Source organism: Borostomias antarcticus (assembly GCF_949987555.1).
Source record: "Borostomias antarcticus genome assembly, chromosome: 21".
NCBI classification, from domain to species: domain Eukaryota; kingdom Metazoa; phylum Chordata; class Actinopteri; order Stomiiformes; family Stomiidae; genus Borostomias; species Borostomias antarcticus.
Window position 1 is genome coordinate 15172124 of NC_140254.1, and position 24066 is coordinate 15196189.

The following is a 24066-nucleotide window of genomic DNA, read 5'->3' on the forward strand; positions in this document are numbered from 1 at the left end:
CACACACACACACACACACACACACACACACACACACACACACACACACACACACACACACACACACACACACACACACACACACACACACACACACACACACACACACACACACACACACACACACACACACACACTTCCCCAGCAGTCCCCCCAACACAACACACACAGACCAGCAGTCTACATTAACAGCTGCGTGACATCCGTGTTTCTCAACCAGAACAGGAACATCTTCATCAGCGTGTTAGGGTCAGAGGTCGAAAGCCAGGGAGCCGGGCTGGGTTAATGAGAGAGCCCGCTGTGTTCAGTGATGTTTAGCTGTGTTAGCCGAAGATCCTTAAGACACTCGCCTGACAACTCAATACTGAATTGTAATTTCACTGCAAAGTTTTCATTCACTCCATAATTCAAATTAAATCCAGAGAATAAATGATAATGGGCAGAGCTATTTAAGGATGGGTGGCCAGGCCTTTTAATATGCAGTATTTAACTTCTGCACTATGAGCTTGCTATGAGCTAGCTTCGAGCTAGCAACAAGGGACAATTTAGTCTGCCAAGTTAAATTCTGTCCCACGGTTTGTGGGTTTGGGTAACGCCTCGAACTCACCAGTCGCGGAAGCGCAAAGCGCACTGCTGCGCTTCACTTCAGCTCCCATGTTAAAGGAATGCTGCCGTTCTCACCGGAGTGAGAATTTTCCGCGCATGTGCAATCTCATAGAAATACATTGGATATTTAAAATATATTAATCAGATCACTACATGTTTTTCAACCTACTATTATTATATAATCAAAGCACCAATATCATCTCCACATGCTTGCATCCTACCATCTAATCAGAAGTGACAACACGCTGTCAACAAATCCGTCAGTCAGTAGCTAACTACTTTCACCCAGAAGACATGGATGACATCAGACTGATCATTGAAGTGGAAAAACGAAGAGAGTTATATGATCTAACTGCTGAGTTTTACAGAAACAACACACGGTGCTAAAGCGCACTGTCGGGTGTGCGCCCTGAACCAGCATCCGGTGGGTTCGGTTCCGCTCAGAATCCACTCGCGCAAACAGCGTCTGTTGCGCTTGCGCGACTGGTGAGTTAGAGGCGTTAGAGACCGCACTGTGAGCCAGCATGTCCCAACGGATGAGCGGCCTTGTGAGACCATCCTGATATCGCGAGCTCACATTCTGTTTCTCTTGCAAATCAGTTTGGATACTCTCCATAGAGATCCGTTTGTGCCAGATCAGAAAATAATCTCGCCAATAGGTTCTAAGGAATTTGAAATACAAACAGCCGTGCTGGGCGGGCTGATGACAGCGAGGAGCGGTTCAAGTTAGTGCATGATAGACGGTGATAGACAGATGGTTCATCCAATCACCTGCCAAGTAGTTTTGAAAGTGCCCACCCTTTTCCAAACAGTTTCCAACGGAGAGTTCTCAGATGGTTATGCAAAACAAACCATCTGACGCATCAGGTTGGATTTGGGTACCCATGGGGCCATAGAAGAATGCCCCTTGATTGGATCTCAGCACGCATGCACGCTTTGAACACGGTGTGGCCACGCCTCCAAGCGTCTTTTTTTTTTAAACATTTTTTATGCGCTCTGTAGACCCAAAAACAAATTATAATAATTAGTCAAACAGCAGTCTACAAAGACAGTTTTCACAGAGGAGCTCAATCACGTATCCCTCTTGATTGATAGACAACATAGCTATATTTAAATGCTTAAAATCTCATGAAAAGCCTACATACTGCAGCTTTAAGACACCATAACGCATGCGAAACCAAACCGAGGCCAAAGCCATGGAGTAGTGTTTTTCTATGAGGATTATGAATGGATGGATGTATCACGTTAGGGAGATGCTTATCATTAGCTAAGGGTGCTAACAGTGCTGTTTGTACCAGTCTGTTGGTTGGTTGGCTGTATTAACGTTGATTAGCATTGATTAGCATCGTTAGCGTGATTATCATCTACAGCTTTTCTCCTGTCTCCCCCCTTGGGAGGGCGTGTATGCTGTCAAAGACCGAGCAAAGACACCCATGAGACAGAGAGACGGATAGAGAGAACGCAGAGAGACCAATATTGAGAGAGAGAGAGCGAGAGAGAGATGGACGGAAGGGGGCAGGGGATCGTTCATGGTGAACAGACTGCACAGGCTGTTACCATGGTGACCTGTAGAGACCATAGGCTCAGGGGAATAGACTACGGCAGCAAGCAAAAACCATCCCACACAGACACACACACACACACACACACACCAGGAAACACATATCAGGAAATCAAACCAACAATACAGTATCTGATTCAACAGGAGGATTCAATTAATTAGGCCTAGTTGACTTTCAGATGGAATGGAGCCCAACCCTGATGGTCCATCAGGACTGATTATCTGCAGCACCAGAGGTACCAGATAGCAAAAAAGACACACATGCGCGCACGCACACGCACACAGTCTTTGGAGAACACTGGAGCTTCTTTCTCTCACTGTTGCCATGGAAACTCCTGCCAGAGATTCCCTTTATTTCAGATGGAGAGATACTGGAGAGAGAGAAAAAGAGAGAGAAGGAGGGAATGAAAGAGAAGAAAGACAGTATCACTCCCATGTAGATCTAAGAAAAGAAGAAAAGCTAGATACTTTAAACAGCTCTTCGTGATTTCCCATATGCCATATCCCGATAAGCGTGCTACTTGTTGCAGGTTCGCTATTGGCTGTGATCGGCCGAGACCGGGTTTTAAGACACACCTACCACCACTACCATCTTAGACCCTGTTTAGACTTGGTTTTAAAATGCGTTTTGGGCGATCAGATCACAAGCGGACAGCGCTTACAAGTGTAAACGGCCCCCAAAACGCATTGTGACGCATTTACTCAAACCATTTGGTTTGGGACGTATTTGACCACATATCTTTAGTCTAAATATATATCTTTATAATCTAATCTATATCTTTAGTCTAAATATATATCTTTATAATCTAATCTATATCTTTAGTCTAAGCGCTAATGCGTCCTGATGAGTCCCCGACGTAGAGACGTAACAGGAAAACGCGTCATCAATGCAGGAGAATATTTCTTCTTTTTCGCCTTATCCTGCGCACTTCTGCAAGTCGCAAATGGCTTGTCCCATCAACTGAAACAGTTGGAATAGTCCCATTATGCACATTAGTTCTTCAAACATCTTCAGTTGCTTTCATGCGCACTTTTTTGAATCTGACCGAAGTCAAACCGACTGATTATTGATTTGTTTACATGAACAGCACGCAGGCAGGAGTGAGTGAGTTACTATGGTTACTATATGAACACAAGTGGTCAGCTGGACACATTTGGAGTCGCATGCTAGACAAAGGTGTAAACGACGATGTGTCTCGCTGTCCACTTGTGATCTGATCGTCCAAAACGCATTCTAAAACCAAGTCTAGTGACAGGGCCTTGGTGTACTGGGAGTAGTAGCCGGCTGTATGATGTCATCAACAGCTGTCTCTTAGCACCGGAAGTTCCGGAACCTTCACACAGCCCCTATTTTGAATTAAATCCAAGCCAACACCTGTTCAGCCATACACCACTGGCTGCAGCAAAAGCACGAAGCGTGTAATGACTCGACCAACATTCAATATGACCTCCCAGATCTTAAACAATGAAATATAATCCTTTCTCACGCACACACGACAAGCAGCGCCATACACACGCTTCTGAGTCCCTAATCCACGTGGGAATAATCCCAGAGTTATTCCCAGGCCAGAGGGTAAACACAGCATAATCCATACACGCGAGACACGCACTCACACCAGTACACAATGTACAAGTACACACGCACGCACTCACAGAAAAGCTGGGGCGCAGGGGGAGGTGAAACCAGTCAAGCCCCAAACACATTTATCCTTTGCACCTTGCCAAACATCAACTGTGTCTGTGCCACAGTCCGTCCACCGGGGGGCAGCACTGGTCTCTGTCGCTGTCATCAAAACATAAACAAAGGCTGTGCGACTCAGTCAGCGCTGAGAATGAGAGTGTGTGGGTTATGTTTAAGAGACAGTGTGAACTACACAGAGGTCAGTGTGTACGTAAGGCGTAAGAGTGAGTGAGTGAGTGAGTGAGTGAGTGTGTGTGTGTGTGTGTGCTGTGTCAGAGTGGCATGCTCTTGTGAAGCATGACATATGTCTGGAACATTAGGTAAGCAGCATAACAAGATGGATTCAAACTGAGACAAGAGGCCCTTCTGTATAGTGTTCAATGCATCTGTCTGTGTGTGTGTGTGTGTGTGTGTGTGTGTGTGCCACAAACATTCTTCAGGTAATCTGTGTTTAGCAGCACAAGTACATGCATATAAATCACATATTTCCACTGTGTGACACATCACAACTAACAAACATAGATCCACTTCACGCAGACTGACTTGTCCCGGTGCAGCGCGCACACATCACACATCACACATCACACATCACACACACACACACACACACAAAATTATGCAGCGAATCGTGTTCATGCACGAAACGTTCATTTCCCGCGCTGTCAAAAACACCTCAGCGAGGGGTAACAGTGTTCACAGTACAATATTACAGTCAAGGATTATTTTATTAGGCTGTTATATTCATGAAAAATCTTTCAAAAAAATTTAAATTCGAATATCGTTCGAACTACTAAATTAATTTGAATATCCCTAACAATCACACACACACACACACACAGTAGCAGCTGTGGAGGGAAAAAAGAACAGATCCCACACATCACACCAGCTCAACAAACAAACAGACATGGCCGTTTCTCTCGGGCCGTTTTCCTGTAGCTGCACAGAGATGAATACCTAGAACAGGAGGAGAGAGGAGGGCCGGCCTAGACGGAGGAGTCCTGTCAGACTAGATGAGGGATGGATGAGGGATGGATGAGGGATGGATGAGGACGGGAGGAATAGGGTTGTGGGAGGATGGGGGGCAACGCTCTTTAATATGGGCCAGGCTGTTCCAGTTCCAGCTCAGAGGAAATTAGATTCTTTACAGAAGCACACTGTTGTAGAAGAGACACAGCGTCAAAAAGCAAACACCAACATGAGCCTATCTGCTCCCGGGCCTGGGGAAGAGATCAACCACAACACCAACATGAGCCTATCCGCTCCCGGGCCTGGGGAAGAGATCAACCACGCCAACATGAGCCTATCTGCTCCCGGGCCTGGGGAAGAGATCAACCACAACACCAACATGAGCCTATCTGCTCCCGGGCCTGGGGAAGAGATCAACCACAACACCAACATGAAAGCTTAGCCATGGAAACCAGGCAAGCCTGGAAACGGGGTCACCGTTTCCTCTGCAGAGACAGAGATGCACTGAGGCAGAATGACCATGTCTGAGTGTGTGCGTGTGCGTGTGTGTCACCATTAGCAATCCTAACCAGCCAATGTAACATGTGTGTGTGTGTGTGTGTGTTTTGCACATATACAAAGCTCAGAAAGAGATAACGTAGAAATGAACATAGAGGCCAGCTGCACTGACATACTTTGCTCAAGGTTGTTGATGGTGGTTCAAATCTGTGTTAGATCAAGGGCAGGCTAAAACTCCATCCCTCCCCTGCCAACAGTCTTAATTAATACCCACCCACCCACACACACACCCACACACCAACACACACACTGTCCTACCTGCCAGGATGACAAAACACACCTGACCTACTAAAGTACGAACAAGAGAGAGAGAATGCAAAAGAAAGAAAAGGAAAGAGAGAAAGAGAGAGAGAGAGAGAGAAAGAGAGAGAGAGAGAAAGAGAGAGAGAGAGAAAGAGAAAGAGAGAAAGAAAGAGCACGCGCGAGAGAGAGAGAGAGAGAGAGAGAGAGAGAGAGAGAGAGGAGGGGGACCAGAGGAGAAAAACAGGTATTGAATATGTAATGAAACAAATCCTCAATGAAATAAAGCAGATAAGGATATAAAGCAGGACTATGAAAACTGAGCAGCATCAAGACTCACGAACAACGATAGAAAATGTACTGATTTAGATGCATTCATGAGTTCGGACTCTCAGATGAGATATGGAGCACTTAGACCTCCTGGACTAACACACCATAAGCTCTCACTCCCCACCATATGCCTGTGTATCCCTCGCATAAACAAGATGCCATTACACACGCAAAATCATGTAGAGTGACACACGCACACATGCGCGCACACACACACACACACGCACACACACACACGACACTTACCATCTCCCTTGTCCCCGACCACCATAGCAACAGTCAATAATGAGCAAAAACTCTCTTCTCACTTCTTACTCCTTCTCTCCTCTTCGTGGCTCCTTCTCTCTCTCTCTCTCTCCCCTCCTCCCTCTCTCCCTGTCACGCTGGATCAGTGAGAGGCAGTGACAGGCACAGCTCTGTGACCCGGCTACTGCAGATCTCTTTCAGTGCTCCCTCCCTCCTCTCTCTCTCTCTCTCTCTCTCTCCCTCCCTCCTCTCTTCCCTCCCTCCTATCCAGCCCTCCCTCTCTCCCTCCTTTTCTCTCTCTCCCTTCCCCTCTCAGCAACAGCTGTGTTGAACCCTCAAAATGAGAGCCACTGAAGAGTTTGTGCGAGAGAGCGAGAGAGGGAGAGGGAGAGGGAGAGAGAGAGAGAGAGAGAGAGAGAGAGAGAGAGAGGCGGTGTGTGTTTGTAGTCTGTCCAGTAAGGTCGAAGTCTGGGTGCGACTACTGAGTGTTTGGAGGACAAACACAAGCCTAGCTTCTTTAGTGACCCACAAAAAACACACACACGCACACACCTGCCCCAGTGTGATGATGTCACTGACCTTCCATGGTCTTGTAGGTTTGTCACTGTCAGCAGCCAGAAGCCGAGATTACTGGACGCCAAAAACACACGACGCAGGGATGAGAGACGAGTAAGCAGCCATGATTCTGGACTCTCTTGTTCACTCTTGCTGCACCCATTGCCTCCTAACTGTGTGTGTGCGCGTGTGTGTCTCCCAGTAAGGCAACCGAGAGTTAAATCCCCAGCCACCCCCAACTGGTGCCACCGGAGACGGTATCATAGCAACAACCCCCCCACCTCCCAACCCCCTAAGCGCTCTCTCTCTCTCTCTAGCTAAACAGCAAGTAAACACACAGTAAACAGACCGCAGCAATACTGGCTGAGCTATACAATATACACCAGCATGCCATTCATAACTGCCATGCCAAATATTCATATATGCATTACTACCAAACCAAAGACTGTCACAAAACTACAGGCAAACTGTTATATAAACTGGTATAGTCCTATTAGTCTAAAACACAATAACCCGCTATGAAACGCTATGTCGCTAACCCGCTACGTCTCCTGACTACCGGGCAAACACACATTCCCAGCCAGGCCCAGGAGCAGAGACCAGGTTAGTGTCATGGTCAACAGGGAGCACAGATGAGGTCTGGGGCTGGACACTCAACGCCACAATTACATTTTAAAGACCACACTAATCCTACTGGCTCTTCTGACAGACCTTCCAGCCACAGTGTGCCTACAGTACATGCCTCTGAAGCCTGCTGCATATTCCCTGTGTTTCTATTCCACACTAACTCAGTCTCTCACACTGCGACATGATGACAGAGATCGCTGGTGACACAGCGCTGACAGCACTACTCGACACAGCACTGACTGAACACAGCAGAGACTCGACACAGCACTGACTGAACACAGCAGAGACTCGACACAGCACTGACTGAACACAGCAGAGACTCGACACAGCACTGACTGAACACAGCAGACTCGACACAGCACTGACTGAACACAGCAGAGACTCGACACAGCACTGACTGAACACAGCAGAGACTCGACACAGCACTGACTGAACACAGCAGAGACTCGACACAGCACTGACTGAACACAGCAGACTCGACACAGCACTGACTGAACACAGCAGAGACTCGACACAGCACTGGCTGAACACAGCAGAGACTCGACAGCACTGACTCGACACAGCAGAGACTCGAGTCCACAGAGCACTGACTGAACACAGCACTACTCGACAGCACTGACTGAACACAGCGCATTCGACAGCACTGACTGAACACAGCAGAGACTCGACAGCACTGACTCGACACAGCAGAGACTCGAGTCCACAGAGCACTGACTGAACACAGGGCAGACTCGACAGAGCACAGACACGACACAGCACTGACTCAACACAGCACTGACTCACTCGACAAAGCACAACAGCGCTGACTGGACACAGCTGAGACTCGACGTAGCACTGACCAGGAGGAACAGAGGGATAAAGAAACAGAACAGACGACAGAAGCAGGGGATCAAGAGAGCAGAGTAGAGGAGGACTGACCGTGACCCGGGCTAAGAGCCATGTTCCCAGAATTCAGAGCTTCATCAAACCGTCCGAATATCGTCTGCAACCTGGAGGGAGAGACGAGGGAGAGACAGACGAGGTTAGGAGGACACAAGCAAAATGAGATAATACGTCATCAAATGCACACACGCACACACACACGCACGCACGCACACACGCACACGCACACACACACACACACACGCACACACACACGCCTGGAGGCTTAACACAGACCCGGCGTCAGTAGCACTTGTGGCTGTATGTGAGGAAGTGGGTGTGTCTCCATAGTCATGCTACTGACAGCTATAGCAGCCGTCGTGGTGCAGCATGAATACCAACACCAACATCCCCACACCAACATCCCCCAAACACACACCAACATCCCCCAAACACACACCAACATCCCCCCACCTAGACCCCCGGACCCCCCAAACACACACCAACATCCCCACACCTAGACCCCCGGACCCCCCAAACACACACCAACATCCCCACACCTAGACCCCCGGACCCCCCAAACACACACCAACATCCCCCCACCTAGACCCCCGGACCCCCCAAACACACACCGACATCCCCCAAACACACACCAACATCCCCCAAACACACACCAACATCCCCCCACCTAGACCCCAGGACCCCCCAAACACACACCAACATCCCCCCACCTAGACCCCCGGACCCCCCAAACACACACCGACATCCCCCAAACACACATCAACATCCCCCCACCTAGACGCCCGGACCCCCCAAACACACACCAACATCCCCCCACCTAGACCCCCGGACCCCCCAAACACACACCAACATCCCCCCACCTAGACGCCCGGACCCCCCAAACACACACCAACATCCCCCCACCTAGACGCCCGGACCCCCCAAACACACACCAACATCCCCCCACCTAGACCCCCGGACCCCCCAAACACACACCAACATCCCCCCACCTAGACCCCAGGACCCCCCAAACACACACCAACATCCCCCCACCAACATCCCCCAAACACACACCAACATCCCCACACCCAGATCCACGGACCCCCCAAACACACACCAACATCCCCACACCAACATCCCCCAAACACACACCAACATCCCGCCACCTAGACCCCCAGCCCCCTCTAAACACGCACGGACATCAGGGTGGTCTGATGACAGTAAAAACATTATTTATAGAAAATGTTTATCAGTGCGTATATTATTACTACTGGCCAGTGGCCACAGAGGAGAGAAAGAGGTGGTATAACAACAACAATAACAATAATAACATGGTCTGAATAACATGACAGATATACGCCAAACAAAGCCTGCGACATCGTACGCGCACGTACACACGGGCCTCCTATAACATCTACGCTTCAGCGAAACAAACACACACGCCCTCAAACGTTCGATCCGCCTTGTTTTGCTTAGAAGAATCATTGTGTCTGTGTGCATGCATGTGTGTGTGTGTGTGCGCGCACACACCGTCTTGTGTCCGTCTGCCTCGTCCACACACACACAATCCCCCCCCCCCACCTTCCCCACCAGACAGCTAAGCTCCGGTGGCGGCTGGCGGTTAGCGTAGCGACGGTCTCCTCAGCTGCGTAGCATGTCCACGCCGCCCTCTCGTTAGCCTACAACATTAGCGTTCGCATTCAGATTCCTGCTGCTAACGGGAGAAGCCTAGACGTCGTGCTATTTAGCGCAGCGCTAGCGTTTCCACGCGGGCCGATTAGCGGTTTGTTTCGTCGCTGTGACCACGCCGTGGTCCTCTACTCCCCTCCACTCTTTGTATCCAACATGGTGCAGTGGCTTTGAGAGGGAGGGAGGGGGAGGAGAGAGAGAGGGGGAGAGAGAGGCGCAGCGGGAGACCTATGCATGAAGCAGGCACGCGACTAGGCACGACACACCACCTCGCGCACGCATGCACACACACACACACTCACTCCCCCGAAGCACACCTCAGAAGGGGGACGTGGGGTACATCTGAGACGAGGGCTTTGTTCGTGTGTGTGTGTGTGTGTGTGTGTGTGTGTGTGCGTGCGCAACGTCTGGAGCGAGAGCAGAGAGCTGAGCAGGGCAGTGTGACAGCGAGGAGATTCTGTTCCCCTTTACATAACCTCCTGGACCGAAGCGCACACGCACGCACGCACACACACGAGACACGAGACACACACTTATGAGGGGGATGGGCCATGACGATGGCGCCTCCAGACGAGAGCAAAACTACCCCTCCCCCCTCTGCCTCCCTCTCTCTCTCTCTACCTCCTGTTTTTGGGATCCCTTCAGACATGATAGGGCTTCTCATTCCCTCCTCTCTGCACTCTCTTTTCTTCACTCCTTCCTTCCTCCCTCCCTCCATCCTCCTCTCACACACCAGATATATATATAAAGACCAGATTCTGCTGCTCTCATGGTGAATATCGGCTGCACAGCTGCCAAGACCACTCTATTTTCTCATTGCCTTGGTTTCCGCCCACCTTTCTCTTTTCCTCTCTTCCACCCTCCCTCCCTCCCTCCCTCCCTCCCTCTCTCTCTATCCCTCCCTCTCCGTCATGGTTATCTGATCCTGGGTCTAGAGAGCTGATATGTGATCTGGTCATCAGGCCTCTGGCTGCAGCTCTACATTCCAGCAAGAGTCAGACCCAGAAACAAACACACACACACACACACACACACACACAATGGCAGATACACAGCACAATACACACAAACACGTGCAAGCATAACACACACACGTGCACACACACACACACACACATACAAGCACACATACAAGCACACGCACACAGAGACACACACACACTCCCACACACCATTCCCACCGCAGACTGCTGTCCTGTCCCACACTAGCAGACCACATGTGTTTACATTGGAGTCACCATAATCTGCATAACATATGATAGACAGGCCTCGCTTTCACATACAGAACCCTCACAGCCTGCTGAGAGAGAGAGAGAGAGAGAGAGAGAGAGAGAGAGAGAGAGAGACTGTGTGGGACTGGACTTCTAATTGCCACGGTTACCACGGGGACCAGAGCAGACCACGACCACTCAATGGACCTCTTCAGAGACGGACAACTCATACCCCTCTGACACACACACACAGAAATGTCTCCCCCCAACCCGCTTGCTGTCTCTCTCCCTCCCTCCTCTCTCTGTCAGTATTGTCCGGTAGATAAAGAATCCCTGTGTGTGTGTGTGTGTGTGTGTGTGTGTGTGAGGGGCAGAGTGGAGCATGGTGTGGCCTGGGACAGAGATAGAGCCAACAACACCACGGGACTCACTGACCCCAACTCTCCCCCACACACACTCCCCCTCCCTGTCCTCCCCCACGCACACACACACACACACGTACACACACATTCAAACACACACCGCCAAACACTGGCACTCCAGATGTCCCAGTACAATTACACCATACACACACACACACACACACACACACACACACACACACACACACACACACACACACACACACACACACACACACACACACACACACACACACACACACACACACACACACACACACACACACACACACACACACACACACACACACACACACACACACACACACACACACCTTCCCCATCCTTTCCCTTGCACACATACAGACACGCAAAACACTGGCACTCCACATGTGCCAGTACAATTACACTACACACACACACACACACCCACACACACATACCCCCACCCCCCCACACACCCACCGTGCAGCAGGTAGTCCTCTCTTGCCCAGGTCTGCGCGGACTCTCTCTCCTATGTGTCGGTAGACGTCCACCAGGGCCGTTATGGAAGCCTCGCGCACCTGCAGCCGGGAGGGAAGACATGCGGCGCCAGGTGATTGGACGCCGTCTGCCTCGGGGGCAGCCCAGGGCGGGACTCCAACCCCGGGTCAGACGCCGTTTTAACCAGCGACCCCGGTGAAAAGCTCGCTCACTGCGGGGGCGAGTTTAACCAGCGACTCGCTACCGACTCGGGACTCACAGGGATTCTGTTTCACTCGCTTACATAAGCTTCACCTGCTGTATGATGACGAGTCTAGGTACAGTAGGTAGTAGGCAGGTTAAAGTAGTCAATACCAGGTTGGGGGGGGGGGTGGGTAACGACCCTCTGCAACTCAGGGTCCGGCTTGGGTCTGGTAGCGTGCGTGTGTGTGTGTGTGTGTGTGTGTGTGTGCGTGCGAGCCTGTGTCTGACTGTGTGTGTGTGCATCTTGGCCTAGGGTGTCATCATGGCTAAAGGCAGTGGGATTATGGTTTATTTTCTGTAAACACACAGATTATCCTCACTCCTCTATGAGTGGGATTATCACGAGGTGGAGGACACACAAACACACACACACATAGTACATGTGTGAGTCTTGTGCACACACAAACACACACCAAAATATGTGTCTAGACGCACGACTGTTGTCGGAGACATGCGATTGGCTAGATGTGTTATGGCGGGATGCTGTGATTGGGTAGATTGTGGAACACTCCTGTGTAATGCTGCCTCTGTGTGGGCGGGAGTCTGCCAGGTGATGGTGATTGGTTTGGATAGTGTGTGGGAAGATGATGATTGGTTAGACGACAGGAGAGGCTGTACCAGCCTGGGGTAAAGCTCTGCAGGAGGCACGATCAGCCTCCAGCCGCAAGCACACGCGCGCACACACACACACACGCGCGCGCACACACACACACGCGTGCGCACACACACACACGCGTGCGCACACACACGAACACGCGCGCGCGCACACACACACACACACACACTATGGGGTGTGATTAGTGCCAGCACACCATACTGAAACGCTTGACTTGCGCCTACTTAAGAAGACGCGATGACATCAAACGTCTAAACGCACGTGTATAATTTCCATTGACAAACAATGGAGAGACAGACGTCTCATAGCTGTAACGTACCTGTCACGCAGACGCTGTGCACATGTTGTTTACACGAATTGCGCATCGTGTGCGTGACGGCAACACTACAGGTTAGATGCGCCTCACATATGCGACACCAACACTACACATGACAGTTTGGTAAAATCATAGATGAACGTAAGTACGTTCGCTTGTAATGTGTGCAGAAATTGCATAGCGACGTGTCAAACGTGCCAGTGCCTTGCTAGCGCAGCAGACGTGTTAGCGGCCGCACGTGTAAGATCAGTTGCCTTTAAATCATAGCTGGTTCTAATCTCGTCCTTGCCCATTGCGAATGCATTCTCAATAAATGGAATTCGCACATGTTAAGCAACTTGTTTTTAATAAAGCCTAATATCTGAATGACTCTTTCTTCGCAATTTAAAACAAATGTTCAGATACACGTGTTTCTTGTCAATAGAGGGCGCTGCAGCACCGTCAGCACCAGTTCGAACAGCCACAACCTATTTGAAAATGTAGCGATAGTGGAGATAAAACGACACATATCTAGGAAAAGTTATGCAAGGAGGGTCCTGGAATTTGATTGAGTGCAAATAAATATTATTAATTTTTATTCAATATGGACAAATGAGCCCCGCTCGCAGCTTCTAGTGCCCGCTGACTTAACACGAGCGTGCAAACGTTACATGCATGTGCGCAAAAATGGCACGGCAGTTTTGACACGTCACCCTCTGAGAATGCGAGCGACTCGTAACGTGTGCGTATATGCACGCCTATTAATCAGCTCGCCAAAGTACCTTTATACACGCAATTCAGGCGACGAAAGCACTGAGTGTTTGTTACGCTGGCACGAATCACACCCCATACACACACACACACACACACACACACACACACACACACACACACACAATAATAAGCAGGGGGTGGTGATCAGTAGGGGTGGACAGGGAGACGGGGGTGTTTCAGAGACCAGTCATCCATCCACTGACTAATAACAGGCTTGGCTGGTAACGGCTTTCTACACGTCACACTCTGCAGGTCAGGAATTAGGAGCTCAAACCAAGACCAAGACAAAGAAAGACTGGGGTGCTATTAGTTCCTCGAACTCATGCGCACATGCGCGCACACACTGTTCACTCACAAACACAAACACACACTCTCTCCGTCTCACCTGTGGGTTTTGGTCTCCTGTCAGGGTGCAGAGGAAAGGTACTATCTTGCTGAGACCCAGAGGCTGAGCACCATACCTGTGTGAGTGAGAGTAGAACAGGGAGCGTTATTACACAGCTTCAGCTTTCCTGCTGTCCTGGGTTTAGTGACGCTGTATCGTGTTGGATAGTAGCTCAGATATATCTGTATATTAATGCATTTAGACTTTTATCCATCGACAGTATAAACAAACATGCCGACTTTTTCCGCCGTTGTTTTATTCTTGTCATACACATGCAATGGGTGACACAGAACACGCATACACACACACACACACACACACACACACACACACGTTGAAATGTGAAATTTGATAGATCGTACAATGGATGTTATATTATAGATCGTACAATGGATGTTCCGGGACCTTCCAAATTGCTGCAAGCGCCGTGACAGTGCCCAGCGAAGACCTGCTACAGCACCATGTAGTAGAGGTCTTCACGGGTCGGGTAAATCCGAGAGGACCCGAACCGGACCCGAGACCCGTACGGGTCCGGGTCCACATTTCCACGCTTTTATTATGGTCAATTGGGTTCGGGTGGATCCGATTCTATTACCTCGGGTCCAGGGTCTGTTTGTCATTATGCGTAATACCCGAGAGAAACACATGACACAAATTCAGTGAGACCGCGGGCGTGACGCGAGCGGAGACACGGCAGCCACCACCAGTAGCCTACCTTGTGAAAAATAAGATGAAAGAAAATGAATATAAAGAGGTCAAACCTAGCGGCAGCTTTGTGTAGCCTTATTTATTTACGGCCGTTTCATTTCCATGCTGCCACATCACAGCCTGACAAAACAGCGATTGATCCTGTCGAGATTGAGAGGAAATCGCAATTCCATCAAACTGTGATGCAACAGCATGCAAGCCAACAGCCGTGACAGCCTAATGCCGGGCTCACACTACAGGATATTTAAAATCCTAACCAATTTCGAAATCGGGTTACATCACGCACATAAGGAGAATCTTAACAGATATTCTTCTTGCGCATATCAAACAAGCACACACAGTCAGATTTGAAAATAACGGCTCATCACACACTACAGGATCTTATCGTGCCCGAGCGAGCAACGAACCACTGGTCTCGCCGTCTCACTTGTAAAGTTGGGACGTAATAATCTTAAATATCAAACATGTTTGATATTATCGGGGCCGCCCCGATGGGTCTGCGAGCCGATCGGGAGGTATAAGATTGGATCTGTAAACCCCTCACATTACAAGATAATCTGGGCCGATCATCGGCCCCGACCAACGTTCCAGACCAGATTTCTCCTCCGATTGTCGGGAGGGGTGAATCGGGGATAAATCGGCCCAAAAATCCTGTAGTCTGAGCCCGGCATAAGCGATTAATGCTACTTGCTACTACTGCTTGTCGGATCTGTAAAATACCCGATCCGACTCGGCTCTCAGACAAAATCGGGTCCGGTATACATATTTTAAAAAATGATCGGATTTAGTCGGATCTCGGAAAGAATGTCTCGGGTCCATCTCGGTTTCGGGTCCACATTTTAGACCCGAGAAGACCTCTACCATGTAGCAAAACAGTGTCGCTATTAACAAACTGATGCTACAGTTAGAAAGGTGACGCTGAGGGCTGTAGTGTAGGAGTGGCGTCACCCTAGAGAGGGTGGTGGAGGTTCAGCAAGCTACTCTAACACTGAGGAGTGGTGCACTGCAGTTTCGTGTCATCTTTCTGCCAGGGATTAGCTGCTCTGCTAGCTCAACTAAAGTGAAACAACAGACGGGTTACAACCGAGACTGAGAAACGGTTATATAAACACACACTGGATTACAGCTACAGTACCAAATACTTTTTATAATGAAGTATTAGTACGGGGAGCTCTAATCCAGTGTGTGGATATCCTTTTCATCTTGCACCTGGCCTATAGACCGGTTGGATGTGCAGAATGCTACTCTATTTTACAGTTATATAAACAAACATGTACAAAACAGTGCTGTGTGAATTCTAAAACCGCCCTGGCAAGCTGTGTGTATCTGCCCTCTACTGAACCAGCTAAGAGGATTAATCTGAGAGAGAAGGTGTGTGTGTGTGTGTGTCTCTCACTCCCTTTGGTGAAGGCAGTGGTCTAAATCTCTAACCCTTTTCCTAGAAGTGTACTTTGAACTCCTTCACTGCCCTCATTAACAGAAAGAGAAAGGACAAAAGTGATCAAAGTCAAAACATCATCTTTACAAAACATCATCTTTAGTTTAGATGATTATTTGTTTCCCATCACCCCAATGCTTTTCCACCAGAGTGGAGTTTGACAGTTTGTGGAAAGCGGTCAGGGACGTGCACAGATAGACACGAGGTGGTGCTAGAGCACCTGCCCTTTGCCCTCTGGACAAGGCAAGTGCCCTTTTGAAAGTTACTTTTGTGTTTTCTTCTATTTTTTATTTTTTACAGTGTAGGCCTACTGTATGTGGCCCATGGTGACATCGATCAATTCTCGATTAAAAGCGTGTAATAATAATGCCCCAAAATGCGTTGTAATTTTGCCAGCCCCCCCCACGCACACACACAACGTGCCCGCGACACACCCGTGCCCCTCCCCTCCCTCTCTTCCTTTGTCAACGGTAAACGCGAAAAGCGGACACAAACGGAGGCACGCTACTCCTCCACTGCCCTTTCCCCATCCAGAGTGCCTGAGTGATGACAGCCAACCAGCCAGGTAACACTTAAACCAAACAAGTGTATTGTTTGCCCCCTAAGCCTCAGTTGCCAAACTATAACTTGCATTGTCTCTGTTGTGAAGTCTCATACCGAGCCAAACAGCTGAGCCTAAATTAGCCGACTGCCCACCTGCTTAACAAGCTAGATGCTAGTCATAATCAATTAATGGATTTAACGTAATGATGACCACCACACGACCAATGTCGGTAGAATCCGTTGTTGGTACAGAAGTAGCTATAGCGTACTTGAGCTGAATATTTAGTATTATGTAGTAATCTTAACCAAGTCTCACGCCCACCTCCCCCCCCCCCCCTCCCCCCCACGTCAACAACTCGTGTGACAATGAAAAATCTCTGTCAGCATCCCCCCGTCCGTCCGTCCATCCGTCCGTCCGTCTGTCCATCAACATCTCGCCGCGCAAGGTGCCCTAATTTTTCACTGAGCACCTGCCCCCCAAAATGTCTGTGCACGCCACTGAAAGCGGTATATGACCTGGAACAACATCTGACACATTTGACACAGGAAGCGATCGCTAGTGACAGAGGAAGCTACTCACGTGTTGAGTGTGGCGCAGAGACAGAGGCAGACGCCTTCTCTGCTGCGGAAGTTCTTATGCTTAAAACCAGCAAACAGCCTCTCCCATACGAACTGCAGAAAGAGAGACACAGAGAGAGGAGAGAGAGAGAGAGGGAGGGGGGGGGGTGAGAAAAAGAGAGGAGTGAAAGGAAGAGGGAGGGTGTGAGAGTGAGTGAGAGAGGGAGAGAGAGAGAGAAAGAGGGAGGGATGGAGTGAGAAGGGGTCTGAATACTGAAGGACTGCAGGGGGGTAAAGAGGGGAATTCTGTAGGAGCTGAGCAGATAAGTTTATAAAGGTTACAATCCGTGTGGTGTGTGTGAGCGTGTGTGTGTTCCACAAAGTTGCATTTGTCCCCAGCAGAGGGCGCTCCTATCATAATGACATCTTGCCATTCTCTCTCCTCCCTCGTTGTCTTTGATAATAATAATAATAATAGCGTGGTTTATTTGTCATACTGTATGCACACGATACAGGTACCATGTACAACGAAGTGCTTGGCTGCGCCCAACGTGGGGCTGGAACCTGGAGTCTCATGCTCTACCAGCAGCTCTGGGGAGCGTCAACAGCAGCTCACCTGAGGGTTCTGTTCCCAGCCTGTTGTCCCAAAACAGCCTCTGTGTGTGTGTGTGTGTGCATGTGTGTGTGCGTGTGTGCCCATGTGTGAGTGTGTGAGTGTGTGTCTCACCATGGGCGAGGCGGTCTGTTCCATGCAGCGCAGGATGAGCGCCTGGCTCTGCTCTCTGACCTGGTCCTTACTGTCACCCAGCCGGTCCACCAGCGCCGGAACCACTACAGAGAGAGAGAGAGAGAGAGAGAGAGAGAGAGAGAGAGAGAGAGAGAGAGAGAGAGAGTGAGAGTGAGAGTGAGAGTGAGAGAGAGTGAGAGAGTGAGGAAGAGAGAGAGAGAGAGAGAGAGAGAGTGAGGAAGAGAGAGAGAGAGAGGAAGAGAGAGAGAGAGAGAGAGAGAGAGGAATAAGGGGAGGAAAGTTTAGAGAATAATTATTGGGCTCAGACATAATGTAAAACATCCTTCTGTCTCCAGGGTCACAGTCAGGTTACATCATGACAGAAGATTCAATCTCCCACAAACAAACATGCTTCATCATCATCAAACAACAGTCTCTCTTACTTACGCACACACACGCACACACACACGCACAACTCAAAGACTAACTAATCTTCTACATGAACACATAAAAAGAGTGACTCAGTAAACATCCTCCCATAAACTGCAAAGGCTAAAATTCAGAATATTTTGGGGGGAGAAATACAGTGAAACATTGAGAGTAGAGGCTGCTGATCTGTCCAGTTCAACAATCTGGACCCAGAGTCCCCAGGATGGCAGAGGTTTCTCTCTCTTTCACTGAATTACATCAACTTCCTCATTCACATCCAAGAGCACCCACACAGACCCACACAAGCAAATGCCCCCCTGCCCCCACCCCTCCCACCCCCACACACACACCAAAAGCGTGGGAGGGATGACATCACCTCACCAATGTTCTCGAGTAAGAATGTGTGTGTGTGTGCATATGTCATGATGATGTTAGTGGGTAGTGTGAGTAGTGTTGCTTCCACAACAAGCAGTTTCCATGGCAACAAATACAATAGCTCAAAGACAAACTGACAGGAGGCATGGTTACAGAGGACATCATCATCTGGAGTTAGAATCAAACCTCTCACGCACGCACGCACACACTAGAATAGACAGATGTGTGTGTGTGCACAAGTAATCCCCAGTTATCAAGAGCCTTAATCCGCCCAAAACATGTCATTCTTTGTTTAATCTATCCGTTCTTTGTTTCACACAGCTAGCCAATAACGCTGCTCTGTCTCAGAACTGACGGACGCCTACAGCCAATCAGAGGGCTCTGCTCCACCCTTGTTCCTCTTTGTCCAGCTCTGACGGGTTCACTTCCTTCAAGAAGTCTGGACGGGGAGCCCTCCTCCCCACATCACATCTGATCACTGTCAACACACACACACACACACACACACACACACACACACACACACACACACAGCGTGTCTTACTGTAGGGACAAGTCTGCTCTGCCTTGCAGATGATAGATTAGTAAGGAAACTCATTGCTATGATCATTGTTCATTGCTATGATCTAATCTCCCATTCCTGTTTATCGCTTGTGTGTGTGAATTTCTTTTGTTTTGATTCCTCTGAGCAGAGATATTAGAAAGCCTCTCCCTACAAGGATATTACACGCACATACACAAGCGCATACACACACACGTACAGAGAGCATAGACAGTAAGGTCTGGCTGAGGCAATGTCCCAGACAGTGTGTGACAGGCTCCTGGAGCTCAACTGTTCGGCTGTCAATGTGTGTGACAACAAGGGCCAGTCTGGGTGACAATGACAACTGGAGACACCTGCAGCCGTCAGACAGGGCTGTGTTTCCACGCTGCCAGCAAGTTTGACACAGCTAGATAATTAGCACAGTGTGCCTTCAAAACTGTTTCCCAGAATGCACCCGTGGTAGCACGTGTCTAGCCCTCCCTGAAGGTGACTACCTTTCGCCAGGCGAAAACTTTGCTTGAGTTGGACATTTTTTTCCCTGGGCTGTGTGCAGGGCTGAAAATTAACTTTTTGGCTCACCTGCCAAGGGGACTGGTAGATTAAAAAATCCACCGGCCAAGTATATTTTTTACCGGCCAAAATAAATTGCCTTTCTTACAGGTGTCGACTGTAGTAGCGAGCGTCCTCTGAGGTAAATGGGAAACATTTTCTGTGCGCGAGTAGCCTCGCGTCACCAGTCTCTCCTAGTGCGCGAGGTTCCGCAACAGTCATGTGACTGAAAACTTTATTTGGTGCAGCGGGGGGAGCTATTTAAGTGCAACACACAACAAACAGAACGCCGGTCTATGGCATGGATGTGGCGACATCGCACGCATCATTTATAACATGACTCTATTGGTACAAACATTTACCCGCCAGCGTGGCGGATAGCCTCCGAAATGTAGTTGCCAAATGGAAATTTGACCTGTCATTGGCGGGTGTTAATTTTCAGCCCTAGCTGTGTGCTTCCGCCATGCAGCGATGACATCAGATGTTAATCAACTCTGCAGTTTGAGTCGCCTGTGGGCGTTGTTCTCTTCTCTGTCCGTAGCGTGACGTCAGGGGCTGTGTTCCTCTCGCCTCTTACCCACCGACAGGTTTACTAGATTCTTTGACTCTCTTCTTTAACCGTTGTTGTTATTTTGCCTGTATGGCTGTTAATATAGCAAATGGTAAATGGACTGCACTTTTATAGCGCTTTTATCCAGAGCGCTTTACAATGGCCTCTCATTCACACACCAATGGCGGCAGCTGCCATGCAAGGTGCTAGCCTGCTCACCAGAAATTTCTGGTTCAGTGTCTTGCCCCAAGGACACTTCCAGCATGTGGACAGGAGGAGGTGGGATTCAAACCGCCGACCCTACGATCACTGGACGACCCACTCTACCACTGAGCCACAGCCGCTCCAGATCGAACTTAATCACTTTATTAAGTTTAAATATTTTTTCAGGCGAGAAAGCAACCAAGTAAATTCCCAATATGCGGTCATTTTATCCAAATACTGTAAAAGCCCTGATTCCAAATTTGCTCTGATGTTCGGAGATCACTGCTGCCGGGTCTGTGTTGTGCTTCTGTAGGCTATAATACTTTAACTGCACATAGAACAAATACGCTGAGTACTAGCTGACTAGCTGAATATATTGTTGTGTTAAAAGTTCGTAAAAAGACGTTTTCACAAAAACATGCTCATCTGAAGTGATAAGCTGAGGCCGTCATTCGTGACTGGACGAGTCACATGACTGGACGAATCACATGACTGGAAGAATCACATGACTGGAAGAATCACAAGACCGGAGACGGGCAGCGACAGGCGGTCAAATAACGTATCAAACAAACTTAACATTTATTTGGGAACACTAGCTGGCTAGCATAACCAGTTTGTTGGCATTTCATTTTGACAACTGATACAGTATGTTGCACAGCAAACAAGCAGACCAGTAACATTCATGGCTAGCTGGTCAGGTCATAAACGGGTATGTGTACACAACAGGCACAGGCCAGGATTCCCAGTTGAGTTTTATTCTGATAATACTAGACGAACAGTGTGATCCCTGAACTGTTCTGGAACATGTATCTTCAGCAATGATACGATAAATACACATATATATAAATAAATATATACAAATATATAGAAACACGTTATGCCCCAAAACGCACAGCTTGGTAGCACAGACAGCTAGCTAGCCAAACAGAAAAGGGTGTACCTTACTCTCCAACATTTGCCTTGAATTTGCATAAAATAGCCTTGTGGTCTACTTTATGTAAATAAATAGTGAATTGGCATGGCCGTGTTGGAGCGGTTTGCACCGCCACCAGAAGAAAGGTCACTCCGCCTTCCAGCACACGCTTTCCATTGGTTTTGAACTGGAGGCGATATTTTTTGCTAGACACCACTGCATAGTGGACATGGCCCTCTCAGTCAGGCGCGCGCACACACACACACACACACAAACATACAAACACACAAACACCAACAGCTGTTATGGTCTTAACTCATATAGGGTGTGTTTGTGAGTAACAGGAACTGCAGAAAGCCAGACAATTTACAGCCTTAAAACAGGGACAAGGCAATATGGAGAGAGAGAGAGAGAGACATAGAGAGAGAGAGAGAGAGAGAAAGAGAGAGAGACATAGACATAGAGAGAGAGAGAGAGAGAGAGAGAGAGAGAGAGAGAGAGAAAGAGAGAGAGACATAGACATAGAGAGAGATGGAGAGAGAGAGAGAGAGAGAGAGAGAGAGAGAGAGAGAGAGAGAGGGAGGGAGAGAGAGAGAGAGATGGTCTGGATTAAGAAAAAATGAGGCATTTTAGCATTAAGAAAAAGTGAGATGGAGGACAAACAGTTTAGATTACCGGAGGACACCCAGATCGAATGCCCCTCATCACAAGGATATTAACCAGCACAGAGCACACTCCACACACACAAAGCAACGCTATGGACAATAAGCTCTGCCTCACCTGTCCCAAGGTATCCTTTGAAGCGCTCTCCCAAACGGTCCACAAATGCCCCTACGATGTCGATCCCCAACAGCGCCACCTACAGGGAAGGACAGAAACAGGTCACCACAGAAATGAGGCGCATTCAAACAGACCTCAAGCACACAGTCACCAAGTCTAGCATGCAAGCAAGTACGTGGAATCAATACGTCAGTCTAGCATCGCCGCCACCATGCTGTGGAATAACTCTACTGTCTACTATTCTAGAGTAAAGTTCCTGTGCTATGAGGTTCGTGCTATATGCTCCTGTGTCTGCCTAGTTATGCAGAGTGGATCTGTGTCTGTGTAGTTATGTAGAGTGGATCTGTGTCTGTGTAGTTATGTAGAGTGGAGCTGACTGTGTAGTTATGTAGAGTGGAGCTGACTGTGTAGTTATGTAGAGTGGAGCTGACTGTGTAGTTATGTAGAGTGGATCTGTGTCTGTGTAGTATTGTAGAGATGAGCTGACTGTGTAGTTATGTAGAGTGGAGCTGACTGTGTAGTTATGTAGAGTGGAGCTGACTGTGTAGTTATGTAGAGATGAGCTGACTGTGTAGTTATGTAGAGTGGAGCTGACTGTGTAGTTATGTAGAGTGGAGCTGACTGTTTAGTTATGTAGAGATGAGCTGACTGTGTAGTTATGTAGAGTGTAGCTGACTGTTTAGTTATGTAGTGTGGAGCTGTGTCTATGTAGTTATGTAGAGTGGATCTGTGTCTGTGTAGTTATGTAGAGTGGAGCTGACTGTGTAGTTATGTAGAGTGGATCTGTGTCTGTGTAGTTATGTAGAGTGGAGCTGACTGTGTAGTTATGTAGAGTGGATCTGTGTCTGTGTGTCTCCAGCAGTAGAGTTTTCCACAGTCTCTCTGATTAGAATCAGATCCCATGTGGTGCTGCCGGGCTCCTGGAATGCTTGTGTTGGCAGCGCAGCGCAATGGAAGCCAAACATTCCTCAGAAAATCTGTAAAAACATATTGCTCTAGTGTCTAACCCACATAGGAGAGAGAAGACTCCTGACTGCAGTTATTCCCTATTTTAGTCAGAAACACAGGGAACCAGGTAACCAATGAGAGAGAGGGAGGGGAAGAGGGGAAAGGAGAGAGGGGGGGGGGGGGGGGGGGCTGGAAGAGAGAAGGGTGACGTCAGTAATAACAGTGAAAAAACAGATGAAGAAAGAGAGAAAGAGGGTGATAAGATTGTGAGAAAAGAGAAAAAAAACAACCCCATGCTTCCTACACACAGAGAATCAGGTACTACAGAGAGAGGGGGAGGACTGGGAAGAGAAGGAGAGAACGAAGGAGAGAGAGAGAGAGAGAGAGAGAGAAAGGGAGAGAGAGAGAGAGAGAGAGAGAGAGAGAGAGAGAGAGGGAAAGATATGAGGGAGGACAGAAAAGAGAGGGGAGA

General features: G+C 48.8%; 1 protein-coding gene across 3 annotated transcripts in view; it reads right to left on the reverse strand.

The window, feature by feature from the left end:
* The window catches only part of clasp2 (cytoplasmic linker associated protein 2), a 64096-nt gene that overhangs the window by 36195 nt on the left and 3835 nt on the right, over positions 1 to 24066 (reverse strand). For 2 of the 3 annotated variants that reach the window (XM_084455341.1, XM_084455343.1), the window contains exons 2-7: positions 22647 to 22725; positions 18303 to 18406; positions 17598 to 17689; positions 14329 to 14404; positions 11998 to 12095; positions 8289 to 8359 (exon numbers count right to left, since the gene is read on the reverse strand). In XM_084455341.1, the coding sequence (XP_084311467.1) occupies positions 8289 to 8359; positions 11998 to 12095; positions 14329 to 14404; positions 17598 to 17689; positions 18303 to 18406; positions 22647 to 22725 (520 nt within the window). Of the gene's footprint in view, positions 1 to 6188; positions 6319 to 8288; positions 8360 to 11997; positions 12096 to 14328; positions 14405 to 17597; positions 17690 to 18302; positions 18407 to 22646; positions 22726 to 24066 lie in introns of those variants that run through there. The other variant, XM_084455342.1, reaches the window with a different exon arrangement.